At 37.0% G+C, this 19537-nt stretch overlaps 1 protein-coding gene across 3 annotated transcripts; it reads left to right on the top strand.

The window, feature by feature from the left end:
- The first annotated feature begins 132 nt into the window (after positions 1–132).
- On the top strand, positions 133–16407 carry parvb (parvin, beta). 3 transcript variants are annotated; one of them, XM_051883953.1, is made up of 14 exons: positions 133–318; positions 1297–1425; positions 10069–10158; positions 12501–12571; positions 13519–13621; positions 13742–13882; positions 14033–14148; positions 14226–14287; positions 14408–14427; positions 14775–14836; positions 14919–14987; positions 15217–15318; positions 15689–15761; positions 16008–16407. In XM_051883953.1, exons 2-14 carry the CDS (start codon positions 1314–1316, stop codon positions 16082–16084), a joined length of 1098 nt encoding a protein of 365 aa, XP_051739913.1. In that variant the 5' UTR covers positions 133–318; positions 1297–1313; the 3' UTR covers positions 16085–16407. The 3 variants fall into 3 exon arrangements, with proteins under 3 accessions (XP_051739913.1, XP_051739915.1, XP_051739914.1); XM_051883955.1 differs by lacking the exons at positions 133–318; positions 1297–1425 and adding an exon at positions 3979–4118; XM_051883954.1 differs by lacking the exons at positions 133–318; positions 1297–1425 and adding an exon at positions 6936–7033.
- Positions 16408–19537: the final 3130 nt, after the last annotated feature.

The raw sequence follows: 19537 nt of genomic DNA, 5'->3' as shown, positions 1-19537 counted from the left end.
TTGCTTGCTGTGTTCCTCATTTGTTAGTTCGCTTTGGATAAAAGCTTCTGCTAAACCAGGGTTAATAATTATTATTAGCTTTAGACATCTTAGCTAGCTAGGTAGACGTATGTTTTGTGTTTGGTTTCTATCTGACTAAGGGTGTGTCTCAAGACGACAGAAGTGATGTTTGTTATGACACTTTTCCATGACTATGACTAACTCTCAAAGTATATCTGGAGTGACAATTTGGTCATACTTCCTTTTTTACTGCTATATGCCTCTTACATTATTATCCGTTTTTGTGTGCTAAATTCCTCACCACACCCAGAGAAAACGGTGAGTAGCTTCTACAATGTTGTATTTTTAATTCTTTCTGATTCTTTGTTTTTCATTATTTGTTATTAGCTAATCATTATCAAATAGTATTAGAGATATCCCGTAGGCCTACTTTATCATCTTTTTTAGTGATTTGCTGTTATTATTTATGATCCTTATGATTGTGAATGGCATGTGATGCTGTTCCAAATCCATGGGTGGAAAATGTTACCAGCTAAACAATTGAAATTAAAAATAGTCGTCCAGTAGGGGACGCTGATTGGCCCGAATCCTCAGTTGAACCGCATTTACTTTTATTATCGATGATGGTATAACCACTTGAATTTATATCTTAGTCAAAGCATATTGAATTTTACGTGGATGAGACTGTGAGGGATATACTTGCAGTTTTTACAGTGGTACGTACTGTATAAATGTAGATCACACAAGTTTCAAAGCTCACAACTTTCAAACGGTTTGTCTTTTGAATGCTTTGTTTGTTTTGTAAATTTGTTTTGTCAGCTGAGCGACTAACATGTAGTACAATCAATTGAAAATACTATCTCTCACAGCCTCATTTTCATTCCTGTCAAACATTAAATATGGTGCTACCCTTTTATATTAATTTGTGTTGTAATAAATCATTACAGTATTAATACCCGATAAACAAACACAAACAATTTTTTCTCAATAAATACTTTTTTTTTTAGTAAACTGTTTAGTCTGTCTTGTTCAGCGCTGAGAAAAGTAACAGGTACCACGTGACATCGCTGCCTATCTTTAGCACCGATCTAGACAATATTTTGCATATGAGAAATGACACTGAGTGAATTTAGCAACTATTGAATTGAAAGCACATAATAAAGAATTAAAATAGTAAAATAATTATTTTAGCACGTCGTATCTGACCAATTAGATAGCGCTTTCGGGCCACTACGCCCCGCCCCTTATAGACAATGCTAATTTCCATTCTTCTCACTTATTCCGTTTCTGTAACAGAAACCGCAGCGGAGCAGATGGCCACGAATCCGACAAGACCGTCCGGGCAGCCGGGCAAGATGAAGAAGGATGAGTCGCTGCTGGGAAAACTGGGAGGAACGTTAGTTCGCAAAAAGAAGCTGAAAGAAGGTAATATTTTTAGGATATTGTAACTGGGAACAAAAGAAAGGAGAAAATAATGTAATTAGAAGAGCACATGACATCATGCTGTGAATGATTTTATCTCTGTCCATGGTGCTGCACTTGATCAATAAATAGATTTATGAAAATGCTTCTTTCACTGCGGGATATTTAACCACTTTTATTATTTATGTTAAAATAACCTATTTATATTTTAAATATAATATTTAACATAAGTAATATATAATAGATATTTCTGCCTGACTATTATAAGTAATTGTATAATCCTAGTTTTATTTAAATAATAATAATAATAATAATAATAATAATCGTGATTTACTCTTCGTATATCAGCATAACTTCAGCCACAGTTATTTTGTGTTGTTGACTGGGACAGAAATAGCCAGGTCAGGAGCTCAAGGTTATTCAGATAACAGTGAAGCAGGTTGCGTTGTATTTCTTTTGGTTATATTGTTTTCCCCTGTTAAAATCTCAAGAGTTAAAAATCTTTGTCTATGCTTTTTAGATTTCTTGTTTTGTACAGTTTTAGATTAAACTCACCCCTTCCAGCCTCCATCTGTGTGAACAGCTGCACAGTAAAGTGTGTGTGTGTGTGTGTGTGTTTGTCATTCCTGTCTCATTAAGGAACAGAGAGGAAGGGCTGATTTTAATAGTTTTTGTACTGTTTTAACCTTCACACAGTCACGCAGTTACACAATGTGTTAAAGGCTCGTTAGTGACTCTTTGTTCAGGGCTTTGTTTGGGACATTTGAAAAGAGATTTGAAGTTTGAAGTAATTGCCTTGCTAAGTGGTTAGTCTTCTGAATGCTTGCCAGGCTTGAGTGGTCTGAATGGTTGCTAGGGTGTTCTGGATGGTTGTTAGGGGCAGGGTGTTGCTAGGGTGTTCTGGCCAGTTGTTTGGATGTTCTGGCTGGTTGTCAGGATGTAGCTAATGTGATTTGGCTGGCTGCTAGGGTGTTTTGCTAATGGCTAGGGTGTTATGGATTGCTTTTAGGTTGTTTGGGGGTGTTCTGGATGGTTGTCTGGGTGTTCTAGATGGTTAAGGTGTTGCTAGGGGCGTTTAGGCTGGTTTCTAGGGTGTTCTGGTTGGTTGCTAGGGTGTTCTGGATAACTAGGGTGGTTACTACCCTGGTTACTCAGGTGGTTACTGACTGGTTACTAGGGTGTTTTTGCTTTTTGTTAGGGTGTTCTGGGTGGTTTTTAGGTTGTCAGGGTGTTGCTAGGGTGTTCTGACTGGTTCCTATGATATTCTGACTGGTTGTTAAGGTGTTGCTTGGGTGTTTTGACTGGTTTTAGGGTGTTCTGGCTGGTTGCTAGGGTGTTCTGGCCAGTTGTTTGGGTTTCTGGACGGTTGTTAGGATTTATGGTTCATTGTTTGGGTGTTCTGGATGGTGGTTAAGGTGTTGCTATGGCATTTTGGCTGGTTTCTAAGATATTCTGTCTGGTTGCTAGGGTGTTCTGGACAGTTTCTTGAGTGTTCTGGATGGTTGTCAGGATGTTGCTAATGTAGTCTGGCTGGTTGCTAAGGTGTTTTGACAATTGTTAGGGTGTTCTGGATGGGTTTTTTTTAGGTTGTTAGGGTGTTCTGGCCAGTTTCTGTGATGTTCTGGATGGTTGTCAGGATGTTGCTAATGTAGTCTGGCTGGTTGCTAGGGTGTTTTTGCTTATTGTTAGGGTGTTCTGGATTGTTTTTAGGTTGTTAGGGTGTTCTGGATCGTTCCTAAGATGTTCTGGCTGGTTGTTTGGGTGTTCTGGATGGTTGTTAAGGTGTTGCTAGGGTGTTTTGGCTGGTTTATAGGGAGTTCTGGCTGGTTGTTAGGGGCAGGGTGTTGCTAGGGTGTTCTGGCCAGTTGCTTTGATGTTCTGGATGGTTGTCAGGATGTTGCTAATGTAGTCTGGCTGGTTGCTAGGGTGTTTTTGCTGATTGTTAGGGTGCTCTGGGTGGGTTTTAGGTTGTTAGGGTGTTGCTAGGGTGTTCTGGCTAGTTGTCAGGATGTTGCTAATGTGATCTGGCTGGTTGCTATGGTGTTATTGCTGATTGTTAGGGTGTTCTGGATGGATTTTAGGTTGTTAGGTTATTCTGGAAGATTTCTAGGATTTTCTGGCTGGCTGTTTGGGTGTTCTGGATGGTTGTTAGGATTTCTGGCTGGTTGTTAAGGTGTTGCTAGGGTGTTTTGGCTGGTTGCTAGGGGTGTTCTGGCTGGTTGACCTGTAGTTAGAACTGTGCTATTTGCTGGATGTAGTTTGAAAACTCTAGGAGGAACAATCATACATTTTGATGGAAGTCTGGGGAAAATGTAATGGTATGCTGGTCATGTGTCTTACAGATGAGTGACTTTGGTCAAGCATGTTGTTTTGTGTAGATGAGTAAGCATGACATCTATAGCGCCACCCAGAGGACATTTGCTCGAAAGAGTGTGTCTTTTTGTTTGTTTGTTTTTTCAGGAAAGCAGTTGTCATGATTGACAGCAGTTTTACACAGCAGATCCACACATTTCCCATCCCTGCTGTGCAGACACTGATAGCAGAAAACCCTTTAAATGTGTGTGTGTGTGTGTGTGTGTGTGTGTGTGTGTGTGTGTGTGTGTGTGTATGAGAGATACTGACAGATCTGGCTGTTGCTGCCTTCATTTGTTAATTACCCTGAGACTTGTTGAAACCCTTGAAGAACATGGATTCCAGTAAGTTTCACTCTTGTCTATGTAATTTTTACATTGAGAGTGGGTGTGTTTGTATTTAACTCATTGTGTTGGTATAGGAGCTGTCTTGGGTGAAGTGAAACTATATTAGAAAAGCTTTCAATAGAAAGCAGAAGCTTAGTTTTTCATCATTAAATAGTTTAACCTGCTCACAGCTTAAAATACTTTTCAGCTCAAAAGTTATGACGAAGGTGTGAATTGGTCATATTTTTTTCTAAAAATCATATTTCCTCTTATAATAGGTTGGTTGGTTATCATCACCACTTAACATTCTCAGTCCAACAGTAATTAAAATATAATTTTTAAAATGTTTAATTTTTATTGTATTTTAAAATAGAACATCAGTATATAAATGTGTATATATTTTGATATCATTAAAATTTGAATATATATATATATATATATATATATATATATATTATTATTATTATTATTATTATTATTATTATTATTATTATTTATTTTATTTTTTTTCACTTTTTTTTTTTTTTTCAGAACTGCCATAATTGATTCAGTTACAAACTTTGCTAGAGTTGAGTTAATATACTGTAGCACTGTTGTGGTGTTCTTCTCAGAGTTAGTAATGGTAAGTGAGGCAGTAACCTTATATTCAAGCTTAAGTTAGTAGTTTAGAATCAGCCACTGAAAAACATATTGCTGACCACTAATCTGAATTTTGAGGCAGCTATGGTACTTTTGGTATGAGGATGGAATATATTAAAATCAGCAGTAGATCATGATAGTTTTCTGGCAAAAATGACTGACATTATCTGTAGTAATGACAGATGTGTCTGGGGACTAACTGTGGACCGTGTGTAATACAGGAAGTGTCTGTGACATGACACAGTCTTATTTTCTCTGACATCTGAACTTTGTGTTACTCATCTGTCGTCCCTTTCCCTCTCCAGCATCCCAATGATCCCACAAATAAGCGCTGCTATATTTAAGATCAGCTCCATTCCTCTGACCGGACTGTTATTTTTGTTGGCTTTGTAATAAATAACTTTCCCCAGGCGGTACAGACATACACACCGCTGACAAACACTGCACACACTCACACACACACACTGCAGTGAGTGTGTGTTGATTTGTCAGGGAAGTGTTTGTTGTGTCATGTCTTGTTATTGCAGTGGCTGATGTGCAGCTTTTTACTAACTGATTGAAGCATTAGGAATCAGCTTTCCTGAAAGAAAAAAAATTAATGGCCTCATTCGTCAGATTGAATATACAACACAAATCAAATATCTTAATAAACTTGAAAATCGAAATTAAAATAAAATTAAATAGAATAGAATTAATTAGACAACAAACATCTAAGATCTGGAAATCTTCAAAGATGCATGAAGATTTATTTCATGTGTTGCAGAAATATTTGAATATATAATCCATAATAGAATAGAATAGAATTTAATCGAATTATCAAGACGGCACACATCTAAGATGTGGAAATATTCGAAGATCCATGAAGATTTCATGTATTACAGAAGAACTTGAATATCTAATCCAGAATAGAATAGAATAGAAAAGGATTAAGACGGCACACGTCAAAGATCTGGAAATCTTCGAAAATCCATGAAGATTGCATGTATTGCAGAAAAACTTGAATATCTAATCTAGAATAGAATAGAATAGAATAGAATAGAATAGAATAGAATTATTAAGACATCACACATCTAAGATCTGGAAATATTTGAAGATTTCATGTATTGCAGAACAATTTGAATATCTAATCCAGAATAGAATAGAATAGAATAGAATAGAATAGAATAGAAGAGGATTAAGACGGCACACGTCAAAGATCTGGAAATCTTCGAAAATCCATGAAGATTGCATGTATTGCAGAAAAACTTGAATATCTAATCTAGAATAGAATAGAATAGAATAGAATAGAATAGAATAGAATTATTAAGACGGCACACATCTAAGATCTGGAAATATTCAAAGATCCATGAAGATTTCATGTATTGCAGAAAAACTTGAATATCTAATCCAGAATAGAATAGAATAGAATAGAACAGAACAGAACAGAATAGAATAGAATAGAATAGAATAGAATAGAATAGAATAGAATTAAGACATCACACATCTAAGATCTGGAAATATTTGAAGATCCATGAAGATTTCATGTATTGCAGAACAATTTGAATATCTAATCCAGAATAGAATAGAATAGAATAGAATAGAATAGAATAGAATAGAATAGAATAGGATTATTAAGGCAGCATACATCTAAGATCTGGAAATATTTGAAGATCCATGAAGATTTCATGTACTGCAGAAAAATTTGAATATCTAATCCATAATAGAATAGAATAGAATAGGATTATTAAGGCAGCATACATCTAAGATCTAGAAATCTTCAAAGATCCATGAAGATTTCATGTATTGCAGAAATACTTGAATATCTAATCCATTATAGAATAGAATCAAACATAATATAAAATTAAGACAAGATAAAAAAAATATAAGAGATTTATTGTGTTGGAGAAAAAATTAATGAATGAATAAAGACAAATGTAGAATACTGTAAAAAGCAGAGGTGTGTCATCTCTCTCTATCAAGTGTTGTTCTAGTTAGTCCCTCATTAGTGTGCTCATTCATTAGTGTGTAGTAAGCAGCCTCTCCTCCTCATTGAAACAGGAGCAGTGAGGGTGGGGGGGTTTCAAAGGGACAGAAATAACATGTGATGACGCGAGTGCGACTGCTGTAGCCACACTGGCGGCCTCCCACACACACACACACACACACACACACACACACACACACACACACACACACACACACACACACACACACACACTCGCCACTAAGACTCACTGCAGGGACATTAGCGGGATTCAGTGCTGTTTAACGAGACATGGCTGGTCTACTGTGTGGAACGAAGAGAAGAAAGCAAGGTAGACTTTAGATAGCAGGTCTGTTTGTGTATGTGTGTTAACTAGGGCTATTTTGTATCTTAATATATTTAATATATCTTAATTAAATGAATGCAAATTTTGTTTTAACATTTACATGATAAACATTTAATATAAAATTAAATGTATTTATTCATGAATACAAATACTTTTGCAATCATACACGGAAATATTACTATAAAATATATTTATTAAATAGGCTATATTATTATTTAAGTATTTATAGAACAGTTTGTACAGTATATGTATGTTCACTATGGTTAGTGATTATAAATGGCTATTTTATGGTGTTGTTTTTTAAAATGTGTGGTGCAGTGATTTAATACCTTTAAATTAAATGATTTTAAATTGTGTAGCATCAACACATTAGATTTACATTATAAATATGTAATATGTGTGTTCATCGAAATGACCACTTATTAAATTACTATTTTATAGTGTAACCTTAAAATCTGTACTGCAGCAATTTAATATATCCGAATACAAATTATGCATTATCAATAACATTTAACTCTTATGTATTTTATAAATACAAAAATATTTAAAATAACCGAAATACATACATATATACAGTATTTAATATAAATCAAAATGCATTTGTATATATTGAACGCTAAATATATGTATGGTGAATAGGCCTAGTAATTATTATGGTGTAGTATTTAATACCGGGTACAGTATTAGCATTTATGACTAGCATCTATCTGTTCCTAGAGGATTTTATCTGTGTGTGAAACATGGACGGAACTGTAATCCTAACAAAATGAGGCATGCTGCATGTTTCATGGTGTTCCAGAGGAGAAATGCATGATTATGATGAAAAGCAGAAGCGTAATCTTGCAGGAAATGCAGATTGGGCGCGAGATGCATGCAGTGCTCTCTGTAGGCTAGTGAAGATGGAGAACTGCCAACACAAAACTGTCCCTTTGGACCTCAAATGTTTATGTGAACTTACATGGGGGGGCTGAGAACATGAATGGCTGATGGTTTTGCCTTTGCCTCTTACTGTCCTCTTAGGGGCCGTTTACACAACACCATTTTTAACTAAAATTGGAAAACTTTTTATGCATTTTGTTCATTTACACAGCAACGCCATTTTGGGGGCCTGAAAACTCAAACGTTTGAAAACGATTTCCAAAGTGTTTGAAAGCGACACTGTTATGATCTCTGTGTAAACTACAAAAACGTTTGTGAAAAGGGTGATGCCACGCGCATGTGTATTACTTGTTCAGTCTATAGGCACATAGTGTTTCTTTACAAACTGACATCGCCAACTACTGGCCTGGCAGCAGAATACAGCATTTTTGTAGATGCGTGTGAATGGGGATTGTTTTGAAACATTGTCGTCTGTACACGAAAAATGCTAAGGAAAAACGAAAAATCATTGTCGTGTAATTAGTTTAGTTGACAATTAGTTTAAGTTGAAGTACTAACTTCTCAATGATAGTTTCACAGCACAGGACTTCCTGAAAGTATGTGATTTGAATTTGTCTTTCTGATTTGCGATGTCAAAAGGTTCATTTCACACTTTTAAGAGCCCCTAAAAAGAATTTACCAGTGGTAAAAACATCTACCCAAATATAATGAAATATTAGCGATGCATATCTTGCTTGCAAACAATTTCATTATCATAATACACGGCTGTCAGTGGAGAAAGATGCTTTTTTGGGTCCATATGGTGTAGATACTTCATCTACCACCAGGGGCTAACCATGCTAGCCAGCCAATGCTAATGAGAATAAATGATCGTAGACTGTTTTACTCATAGATATATAAACATAGATGCCTCATTAGCGGCTGTTTCTATGGGCCGCTCTACGCAAGCCATCCGCCATATTGGAACAGTCAAAGCTGGTCTGTGAACATTCAAGAGCAAGTTGCCTGCAACGCATGTATGAATATCTATATCTCCAATAGACTTCAGCAGATGATTTTGCTAAACTAGTACGACATTAAAAATTTACCATAGTAAAAGTAAATGCGTCTGGAGTGGTCGAATGTGGCATTTATGTATACATATCTATGGTTTTACTCTCAGTCGCCAGTATCAAAATACTCAAATATCTTCATGTACACTACCGTTCAAAAGTTGAGTTTCATTTTTTTTTTAAAGTTCCCTACGTTCCCTAAAAGTCCCTTCAGCTCACTAAGGCTGCATTTATTTGATCAAAAATGTAGTAAAATGGTATTATTGTGAAATATTATTTGAATTATATTTTACTATATTTTAAAATGTAATTTATTAATGTGATCAAAGCTGAATTTTCAGCATCATTACTCCAGTCTTCAGTGTCACATGATCCTTCAGAAATCATTCTAATATGCTGATTTGCTGCTCAAACATGCTGAAAACAAGTTGTGCTGCTTAATATTCTTTTTTTCAGGATTCTTTGATGAATAGAGAGTTCAAAAGAACAGCGTTTAATTGAAATATAATTTTTTTTGTAATTATTTACAGTAACTTTTGATCCATTTAATGCATCCCTGCTGAATAAAACTATTATTTTCTTTTAAAAAAAACAACAACTCTTGACTCTAAACTTTCAAACAGTAATGTATATATATGTGTTGTTACAAGTGTGAGTGTGGTTTCATACAGGAGGAACTCTGTTTCCGTTGTAGAGGAAGTGCACTAAACTGAAGCTGTTTTCCATAGGACAAGATGTCAGTTACTGCTCATTTTATAAATGAACTGTAATTACCTGATGGAGGAAGAGAACGAGCCACTCATGAATCAGCTGATTAATTACTGCACACTAATCAGTTAATTAAAACAGGAATGATCTACTGATTTAGAAACAGCAGTGAGTTACGTGATATTAGCCGTTCTGCCCATCACAGATATTTTCTTGAAACGAACCCTTACTGTACCATAGTACCTTGATATTTACCATATTATTACTGTATTCATATACTATGGTGTTTACATGGTTCTCCAAGATATAGTATTACCATGATACATGTCCCAGAAAATATGGTGCTTATGATGTTTTATTATTCTCTTTTTGTCTCCTTAGTGAGTGACCTTCGTGAAGAGGGTAAGAACGCCATCAACGCCCCCCTCCTGCACGCCGGCCCGGAGCTGCTCCCAGAGGACACGCTGCTTGGTAACATATCGCTCCTTTTCATCCATCAAACCCAATGTAATGTATCTTTCCTCCACTAGAGGTCACTGCTCATGGAGAAATAGAGTGCTGCAGCAATGGCGTATTTTTGTAAGCCTGGTTCCCCCAACAAAAACCCAATAGGATTTTTCCATTGGCTTTTGGATTATTGCAGAAAATAAGCTCTGTGACCAACAGAGTAGAAATAAACGTAGGTTAAGTGAACTACACCACAGTCACATGACTTTAACATCACCACCATAAGCTTCCAACAACTCTTTCATCAGCGCTGCCAACTCACTCAACACATTCAGCGTGAGACTCACGCAATTGACCATATGCACGGTTACTTCCTGGTTTTCGTTAAGCTAGCTTAGGGATTTCCGGTAAACTGTTAGCTGTCATTCTGTACTCGCTGTACATCAGCACAAAACCATCAATGATTGACATTTTTAATGCTGTATTTATATTTTAATGCAGTTATCACACCTGTCTAATTTGCCAATAAACCAGTTTTATTGATTGCAATAAAGACTTGAAGCTACTGCGAAAGTTGAAATAAGAAACACTGTGTCTTTAATTAGACATGCAACATTTTTTCAGCACTTCAAATGTTATTTTTAATGTGATGACCAAAAGCAATATTGTCCCCATTTGTAAAACCGAACATTTAAAGATGTAGGAAATCCAACATTTGATAGAAAACACTTTCATCTAAAAATAAAAAAGACATTAATTACCATTATAACCAGCAGATGGCAGCAGAGGAACATTTATTGGCTCATATGAGCCATTTCCTGTAATAGTTTTCACTCAGTTTCGCTTTTGAATAAATATTAAACATTATAAAATCACTAGGTTTAAAAATACATTTTGTCAAGGTGAAGTATGAAGTATTCACAAAATCTCATGAAAAACAATAACTTTTCTTGCGAATGAATTACACAAAGCAAGCACCGCGCTTCTCTCTTTATAATCACTGAAGCTGTCAGTCAGTGCAGTGAAAGCTCACTGATTTCCGCACACTTGTGAAAACTTACATTTTATTCAATGAATCTAGCTAAAGTGCACAATAAATCTTTAATTTACAGCTTTTTTTTTCACTCAGAAGTGTGAAAACTGATGGTCGGATTGAATTTTGCTGACGAGGAACACTGAGACACGTCTTTTACTTATGTCATCTTATGTTTGAATAACTAAATTAAAGCTAGGCCTGACTAATTAAGTGACTATATTCTGATTATAAACTAAGTATAACACTATTGATGGTGTTAAAGGTACCTCAGGACATTGGAGATACTGTAGAGATAGTTTTCCAACTAGTTTATATTATTGCGGAAGTTTTTAAGAACGTTCCGTGCATATGGTCAATTGACAGCACACACGCTCTCACACCACACATCCATTTTCTCACGCAGTGAAAAAACATCAAGGAGCAAAGAGGATACTGACAATACACTGACAGGCAAGACAGAGCAGGTTACTTTTGATATGAAACAAAGTCTCAACTTTCAAATTCTGTCAATTTTATTACTAAATTAAAACGGATCACTGTTCAAGCGGCACATGAACCGATCTCTTTATTACTAGTTATCGCACAAAATAAACATGAATGAATATCAGAAGGTATGTTGAAAGATACAGTACTGAAATGTATCATGTCTCATGTAATCGTTCAATGAGCGTTTCAACCGTGGAAAGACGTGAATTAAACATCTTGTGAACAATGTCACGTAAAGCCATTCAGAGGTCATATAGCATGTTAGTTAGCTAGAAAAAGGAACTCAAGAGAGGAGCATTTTGCTAAATGCATGCACAGTATTACATATGCATTATATTTTTGGCTAAATGGGAACTTCTGTGTTCTCATTTAGCCACTTGACAGCAACCGCCTTTTTCAAGACAAGTATAAGCTTAAAAAAAAATCACAATTGGGGTATTATTGCTGTATTTTTTTTAAAGTCATACATATCAACTTATTCAAAAAACCCATTGACATTAAGACATTAAGTGCTAAAATGCTTGTTTCCAGGTTTTGATCTTGAAAAATATGTAATTTTTATTTTCCTATTTAAGAATTTCAGAAGAAAGCTTCTGAGACAAAGCTGGCACTTCAGCAATACATTACTAAGAACTCCTAAACTCTATTTTGTGGTGGTGTTGGGTGTGGAGGACACTTCTCCTTTCCTTCATGTCTCTTACTCACCCTGATTTCTGAGTCACACAGTTAGAGAAATTCACCCACACCCAAGAGAGTTTTAGAGGATGGTCCAACATAATCGTCTGCAAAAACACTGTTTATGAGAGTGTTGAAGAGTTTCTTTTTTCATTCTTGATTTTTGCAGAGGAAAATGCAGAAAGGACCATTCTAGACCCCACGTCCAGAGAAGACCTCAATTTCAAAGACCTGCAGAAGGTGAAAAACACTAACATCTCTGAATAGATTATGCGAAGAAAAGAACAGAAATTGTAGATGAACACAATAACACCAGTGAGACTGTAATTTTGACAATAAAGTCTGTTTAGACAGCATGCAGTGCCCTCTAGAGTTTTAGCTATTACCTCAAACCCCTCAAGCCAGTGCTGTTTTCAAAGTAGACCTATAATGCACCTTTTACAAGATGTAATATAAGTTTCTGGTGTCCCCAGAATGTGTCTGTGACGTTTCAGCTCAAAATATCCCACAGATCGTTTATTATAGCTTGTCAAATTTGCACCCTATTTGGGTGTGAGCAAAAACACACTGTTTTTGTGTGTGTCCCTTTAAATGCAAATGAGCTGCTGCTGCCGGCCGCTTTCCAGAAGAGGGCGGAGCTTTAACAGCTCACGCTTCAGTTGCTCAACAACAACAAAACAGGAGAATCTTACGCAGCCAAAATGACGATTGTCAGTAACGGTGAGGCCAATCAATGTAAGGCTGTGCATTGTTACTGACAATTGTCATTTTGGCTGCGTGAGATTCTCCAGCTTTGTTGTTGTTGAGTATCCAAAGCTGTTAAAGCTTCGCCCTCTTCTGGAAAGGGGGCCTTGAGCAGCAGCTCATTTACATTTAAAGGGACACACAAAAACGGCGTGTTTTTGCTCACACCCGTATCGGGGCAAATTTGACAAGCTATAATAAATGATCTGTGGGGTATTTTGAGCTGAAACTTCACAGACACATTCTGAGGGCACCAGAGACTTATATTACATCTTGTGAAAAAGGGGAATAATAGGTCCCCTTTAACCCTAGCCATATAGTAAGTACATGTAGTTAATTAACTCTTTCCCCACCATTGATGGAATTTTCCGTCATTTATGGCACAACACTTCTAAGCCATTCGCATAATTACCATTCTACTTTTTATAAACTCTTTCTCTCAGGTTCTCATTGACTGGATCAACAGTGAACTGGAAGAAGACCGAATCATCGTAAAAGACCTTGAAGAAGATCTGTATGATGGACAGGTGCTGCAGAAACTTTTCGGTAAGACAAAGACAAGAACTTTACGTTTATGATTCTCTGCTGTTTTGGAATTTTGTTATGGTACCAAAAGTTTTCAGTGTGGTACTAATGAGGATGTTCTATATGTGTCGCCTCCTTCAGAGAAGCTGTCGGGTTATAAGCTGAATGTGGCGGAGGTGACGCAGTCAGAGATCGGACAAAAGCAGAAGCTGCAGACGGTTCTGGAAGCCGTTAATGGAGTTCTCAGACCGCTGGAGTGGAACACGGAGTGGAGTGTCGACTGTGAGCGCTGAAAGACGCACATTTTTACAGTTAACCCAAAAATAATTAAGCACTGAGTAATTGTGCACAAGACACATTTATAAAGAAAGTAAATAAGGTCCATTTTGATAATCTTCTGTAATGTTGATTATGTCTGTGTCTCTTCCTCAGCCATCCACTCGAAGAACCTGGTGTCCATCGTGTACCTGCTGCTGGCGCTGGCCATGTACTATGCAGCTCCCATCCGCTTACCTGAGCATGTGTCCGTCCAGGTGATCGTGGTCAAGGTACGACGACTTCATTAAAGTGTGAAACTGCCTTCAAATGCCTTCAGCCTAATTATACAGGTTTCTTTTTGTCTCAGAAAAAAGAGGGAATACTGCAGACTGCCCATGTGACCAAACAACTCACAAGTACCACAACAGAGTAAGCAGCTACAATGTTGCCATCCAGTGATGAAGGATGGTTATAACATGTAAAAATACCTTCTTTTTTTTTTTTGAATGTGAGATCTGATGCTGACTTTGTTTTCACTTTTTCCAACAGAATGATGATCGGAAGGTCAGGTGGGTACTTTCACACACATTTTCTCTCACATATGTTTTATGTTCTCCTTAAGGATCAATACCCTGCTGGAAAATCCATGGCATACCAGTTTAAGGAGGTCAAATTAGTTTTTCCGGCACATTGTAGATGGTTCAAGGTGGTTTACAAGCCCTAATCTGCTTGACCAAGGTGAAAATAAACCGTCTAGACCAGCTAAATGTACAAATGATCTGACCTGAGGTAGAAACTATATAATCAGATAACACCAGGAGCTGGTTTCAGCTGGATTTTGATAGTTTGTCTGTTTTCTATTTGTATTACTCCCAAACAGTTAGTCCAAAAAGATTCTTTGTATTGTCATTTGCAGAACGTGATGCTTTTGACACCTTATTGGATCACGCACCTGACAAACTGAACGTAGTGAAAACGGTAAGATGCCATTCCAGGTGGGACAAGAAGTTCTTTGTGATGGTGCTGATCCAAAATTAACCTTTAATGTTTGTTTTCTCAGTCGCTGATCACATTTGTGAATAAACACTTGAACAAACTGAACTTGGAGGTGACGGAGCTGGAGTCACAGGTATAAACATTTGTTAAAGTGATAGTTCACCCAAAAATGAAAATTATCCCATGATTTACTCACTCTCAAGCCATCCTAGGTGTATATCTTCTTTCAGACGAACACAATCGGAGACATATTTAAAAATATCCTTCTTCTTCCAAGCTTTATAATGGTAGTGAAGGGGGGACCAGATTACTCTCACATAGATCAAAACTGTCTCTCTAAACCTCTTGATGTGTGTGTGAAGTTTGCAGATGGTGTCTATCTGGTGTTGCTGATGGGACTGTTGGAAAATTACTTTGTGCCACTGTACAATTTCTACCTCACGCCAGAAAGCTTCGAACAGAAGGTAAGTGTGCCGTACGGTGGTCTAATGTGGACCGATGGGGTCTGATGTGGACTGATTTGTTCTGTTAGAGTCTAATGAAGTCTAATGGAGCTTGATTAGACTGAAAGGGTCTGATGTGGTTTGATGAGGTCTGATTAGTTTTCAAATACCTCATTAAACTGCACCAGACCTGTCAGATCTGATATGGTTTGATGTGGACTCATGAAGTCTGATGGGGACTTCTAAAGTCTGATAATATGATGGTCCTGGAATTCTTATGGCATTAAACTGACAAATTACCTAAGAATTTATATTTCTAACATTCAAAAACTGGTTTGTAACTTATTACTATCTATGGAAAGAATTACTATAGTGTTTTCCTGTCTTGTAGGTGCATAATGTCACATTTGCTTTTGAGCTCATGCAGGATGGTGGATTACAGAAACCCAAAGCTCGACCAGAAGGTACCAGAAAAATCAGCGCCAGTAATGTTACATCAGCGTTAAATACACAACCTTCAGATATCATAACATACAAGCTCATTGTCTGAACGGGTTCACGCCATTACCCAGTTTATCCACTAGATGGAGATGTTCCTCAATAGATGCAGCACACTGTACTCCCCTTTCCTTTCTGTTCTTTCACAATGAAAGCTAACATATTCAAGCCTCAGCCTGTTTAACAGCGATTCTGTTGTTTGTGTCCTGCAGATGTGGTGAACTTGAATCTGAAGTCAACTCTCAGAGTGCTGTATAACCTTTTCACCAACTACAAAAACTCAGACTAAGACTGAAAGCGATCCGAGTCATGCCTTACTGATGCCAAGACTTCTGTGCTCACACATCCCTTGTGTTTCTTTTGTATGTAAGAATGGAATATTTTGTATAATTTAGCTTATTTATGCTCAGAATCGAATGTATTAAGCCTTAATGATCCGTCAGTGTAGCAGCTCATTAAAATACTTTATTTTGTCTTACGTAATCGAGGCCTGCCACTGCTTTAAGCACTACACACGGAATGACTGTTTGTCCTGGAATGATTCATAAACCTGCACTGTTTATTATTTTAGTAGAAATGCTGTAATTATTTCAAATAAACAAGTGCTTTCTACATGCTGGAATGAATTCATTTTGACATCTCTGCATTGGATCTTTATGGTCTTTAAAATGAATTTATGAGCGACCAATAGAGGTTGTTTTTTTTTAATCAAAATAAGCAGTTGCGTATCACGTCTCCATACACAGAATTATTCATGCTTAAAAATCTTGGTACATATAAATATTTCACCTTCTTGTCTCACACAGGCTTGGAGTAGGCATGAAACAGAAGTAGGGATAGTCTTTTCTTCACTATTGTGACATATATCCGAGTGAAACGGCTTCTCAAACAAGACAAAATGTGGGGCGAGACTTTTGTCAATCAGAAATTGATTGGATGGTTGTCGTTTGCTATTGCTGTGACGTCACTATTACAATCGTTCATACTTATGCTGCGTCTGAAATGGAATACTTCTGTACTAGTAGCTATGCAAAAAATAGTACACCAAATGAGTAGTATGTCAAATACATAAGGTGCGTCCAAAATTGTGTACTTATGCACTATTCTATACGTTTTGTGGTATGAGTATTGCGTTCACCGTGTATTTTCAAGAAAAAGTACACTTTAAATACCTGGATGATTCACTTAATTAACCGAAAAAACAAAGTGTTGAATGTTGAACACTTAATGTTGAATCCACTCAACTGTCGCAGCTTTAAATATGTAGCGGAGGGGAAGAGGCTAGCAGAATCCGATGCTGAATTACAAAATAACCTTTTAAAACTCATACACGGTTGAGTACATTGAACGTCATTTGGGATGCAACTATAGTATTCAAAAAACAGTAGGCGAAAAGTACCCGGATGACCTACTATTTCTGCAGAAATTCTGAAATGCGCATTTCGATTTAAACTTTACTGTCCCATGAGGCCACGAGAGGGGACTTATGAATGGCAGTGAAGCAACGCAACTAACGCTGGTAGGTCACGTGACCATAACATCATGGCGGATGTATTTCATTCACACTACCCGTATTCATACTATTTCAGTTGCAGCGTTAGTGTTGGAAATTAAAGTTTGATGTGTAACTCGCTGTGTTTGTGTTGGAGATATTAATGATTTATTATGTCTTTTTATAGAGTTATTATAATAGAGTCTTACTAGAGACAACTGGAACTAATTGAGAGAATCACAATTTTTTGCTTTAAAATACAGTTTACGATTCTCCCACGATTCTGAATAGACAACTAGACAAAATGTGTATTTTACTAGAGCTTCTGACAAAATGTTAATTGCTGCAGTCTATAACCACGTCTCCACCACAGGAACTTTCCCCAGGAACTAGGAACTTTGGGGTGGTACTCGGTGTTTCGACCGCAGGAACCAGGCTCTAAATGAAGTTCCGGGTAAAAAATTCCCCCTCTGAAAGTACCTGCTCACTAGGTATTACTTTTTCAAAGTTACGGAACTTTCGGGGGTGGGACTGGGGTGCTGAACATGCTGATTGGTTGAGTTCACGCAGCATTTTGATTGGTTGACTCCACGCAGCATTTTATTTCAACCATTGTTTTTTAAAGTCTGTTGCGGTGCGTGCAGTAAGAGATGTTTGCTATTCAAATCAACAATGGAGTTTAAAAAATACGACCGATTATTTTTGAAAAAAGGTTGAATGAATGATTCAACGACTCACTCATAAAGACTTCGGCTTCATCCGAAATTGCATACTTCCCTACTATATAGTAGGTGAAAAACAGTATGTGAAGTATGTCCGAATTCACAGTGCTCATAAAAGAGGCGGCAAAGAGTACCCAGATGATCTATACTTCCGTCAAGATTCTGAAGTGTGCATATGATGGACACTTTGCTATCCCACAAGGCCACGGGAGAGGATTTGTAAATGGCAGTGAAGTGACTCAACTGACGCTAGTAGGTCACATGATACTGACAACACGGCGAATGCAGTACGTCCGGATTACATTTATACTACACACACTCAAATGATATAAAACATACATTTTTTTGCAGTCGCAAAGTAATTACTTATTCAAAATAAGTACATACTCAAGAGAGTATGTGAATTTGGACACAGCCTTCACCTGTTTCATTAATGGATCAATCTGTTTTTGAAGGAATCTCTTGAAAAAATGATTCAATGACAAATACATTTTTTTAACAGTCACTTGTTGCCATCTACTGGTGTAACAATGTAATTGATACAATCTTTATTTAGTAAAGGTGATTTATTCTATAATCTGAATAATTGTAACAGAAATATTGATACTGTGTGGTTGAAAAGACTGTTTGTGAAGTAGCATCAATGCAGACCTTAATGTTCACTGTGACACAGCGGAAATGCCATTTAGGAATAAGATCACAATCTTTTAACGATTAATCATGCAGTTCTACTAACCACCCACAACACCCAAAAAACCACATAGTAACACCCTAGAGCACTTTACCAACTGCATAGCAACTTTCAGCAACCATTCAGAATACTTTAGCAACCACAGAAAACATCTAAGTAATCACATATGGTCTGAGTGGTTATTGCACTCAAACTACCTTAGCAACTGTATAGTAACTCACTAAAATCCATTCAGAACATTTAAGGAACCCAACAACAACATCCAAACAACCAACTGAAAGCACCTAAGCAATCACATAGCTACATGCTAACGAGCCTTAGCAAATGCCTAACAACACACCGCTCTCATTTTTTTTTTGCGGGGGGGGGATATGTAAATCGTAGTTTCCAGTATGATTGTACCTCCCAGGATGATGCGAATGTAAACAGATCCACAGATGGGCGAGTCTGAATCTAAATAATCCCGTTGTTTTCAGATGCTCCTTTGAGGGTCTTTTTTCAGTTGTTTGTTCTGAATTCAAACTTGTGTTTAATGGGGGAATTCATTGGGATGGTAACCATGGTAACCCTCCGGCCCAAATTACCTCTGTTTTTTCTAGTCAAATGGAAGCGTTCTCTCAGTCACAGAAAGAGAGAGAAGAAAATGTATGCAATTGTTGCTCACAAACCTGGAGTGTGTTATTTGAAGAGAGGAAACGTTGGATCACTGTTTGGTTGTTTACTAAAAAGCCTTACTGTTAGTTACTGACTCATATGTCATGTTTGGACCTCCCGTACAGTCTATTATAGGGTCTTGTACGTGTTTGATGCAGTGTTTCAGTTTCAGAACATGTTTTG

This window comes from Ctenopharyngodon idella, chromosome 24 (assembly GCF_019924925.1).
Source record: "Ctenopharyngodon idella isolate HZGC_01 chromosome 24, HZGC01, whole genome shotgun sequence".
Classification (NCBI taxonomy): Eukaryota; Metazoa; Chordata; class Actinopteri; order Cypriniformes; family Xenocyprididae; genus Ctenopharyngodon; species Ctenopharyngodon idella.
This window is presented reverse-complemented; position numbering and strand designations above follow the sequence as displayed.

Bases quoted from the DNA above. Each gene is read 5' to 3' on its own strand.
- parvb (XM_051883953.1), top strand. From the start codon at position 1,314: ATGGCCACGAATCCGACAAGACCGTCCGGGCAGCCGGGCAAGATGAAG. The intron at 14,428-14,774 runs GTGGGTACTTTC...TGTCATTTGCAG, and splicing joins AATGATGATCGGAAGGTCAG to AACGTGATGCTTTTGACACC. The intron at 15,319-15,688 runs GTAAGTGTGCCG...CCTGTCTTGTAG, and splicing joins CAGAAAGCTTCGAACAGAAG to GTGCATAATGTCACATTTGC.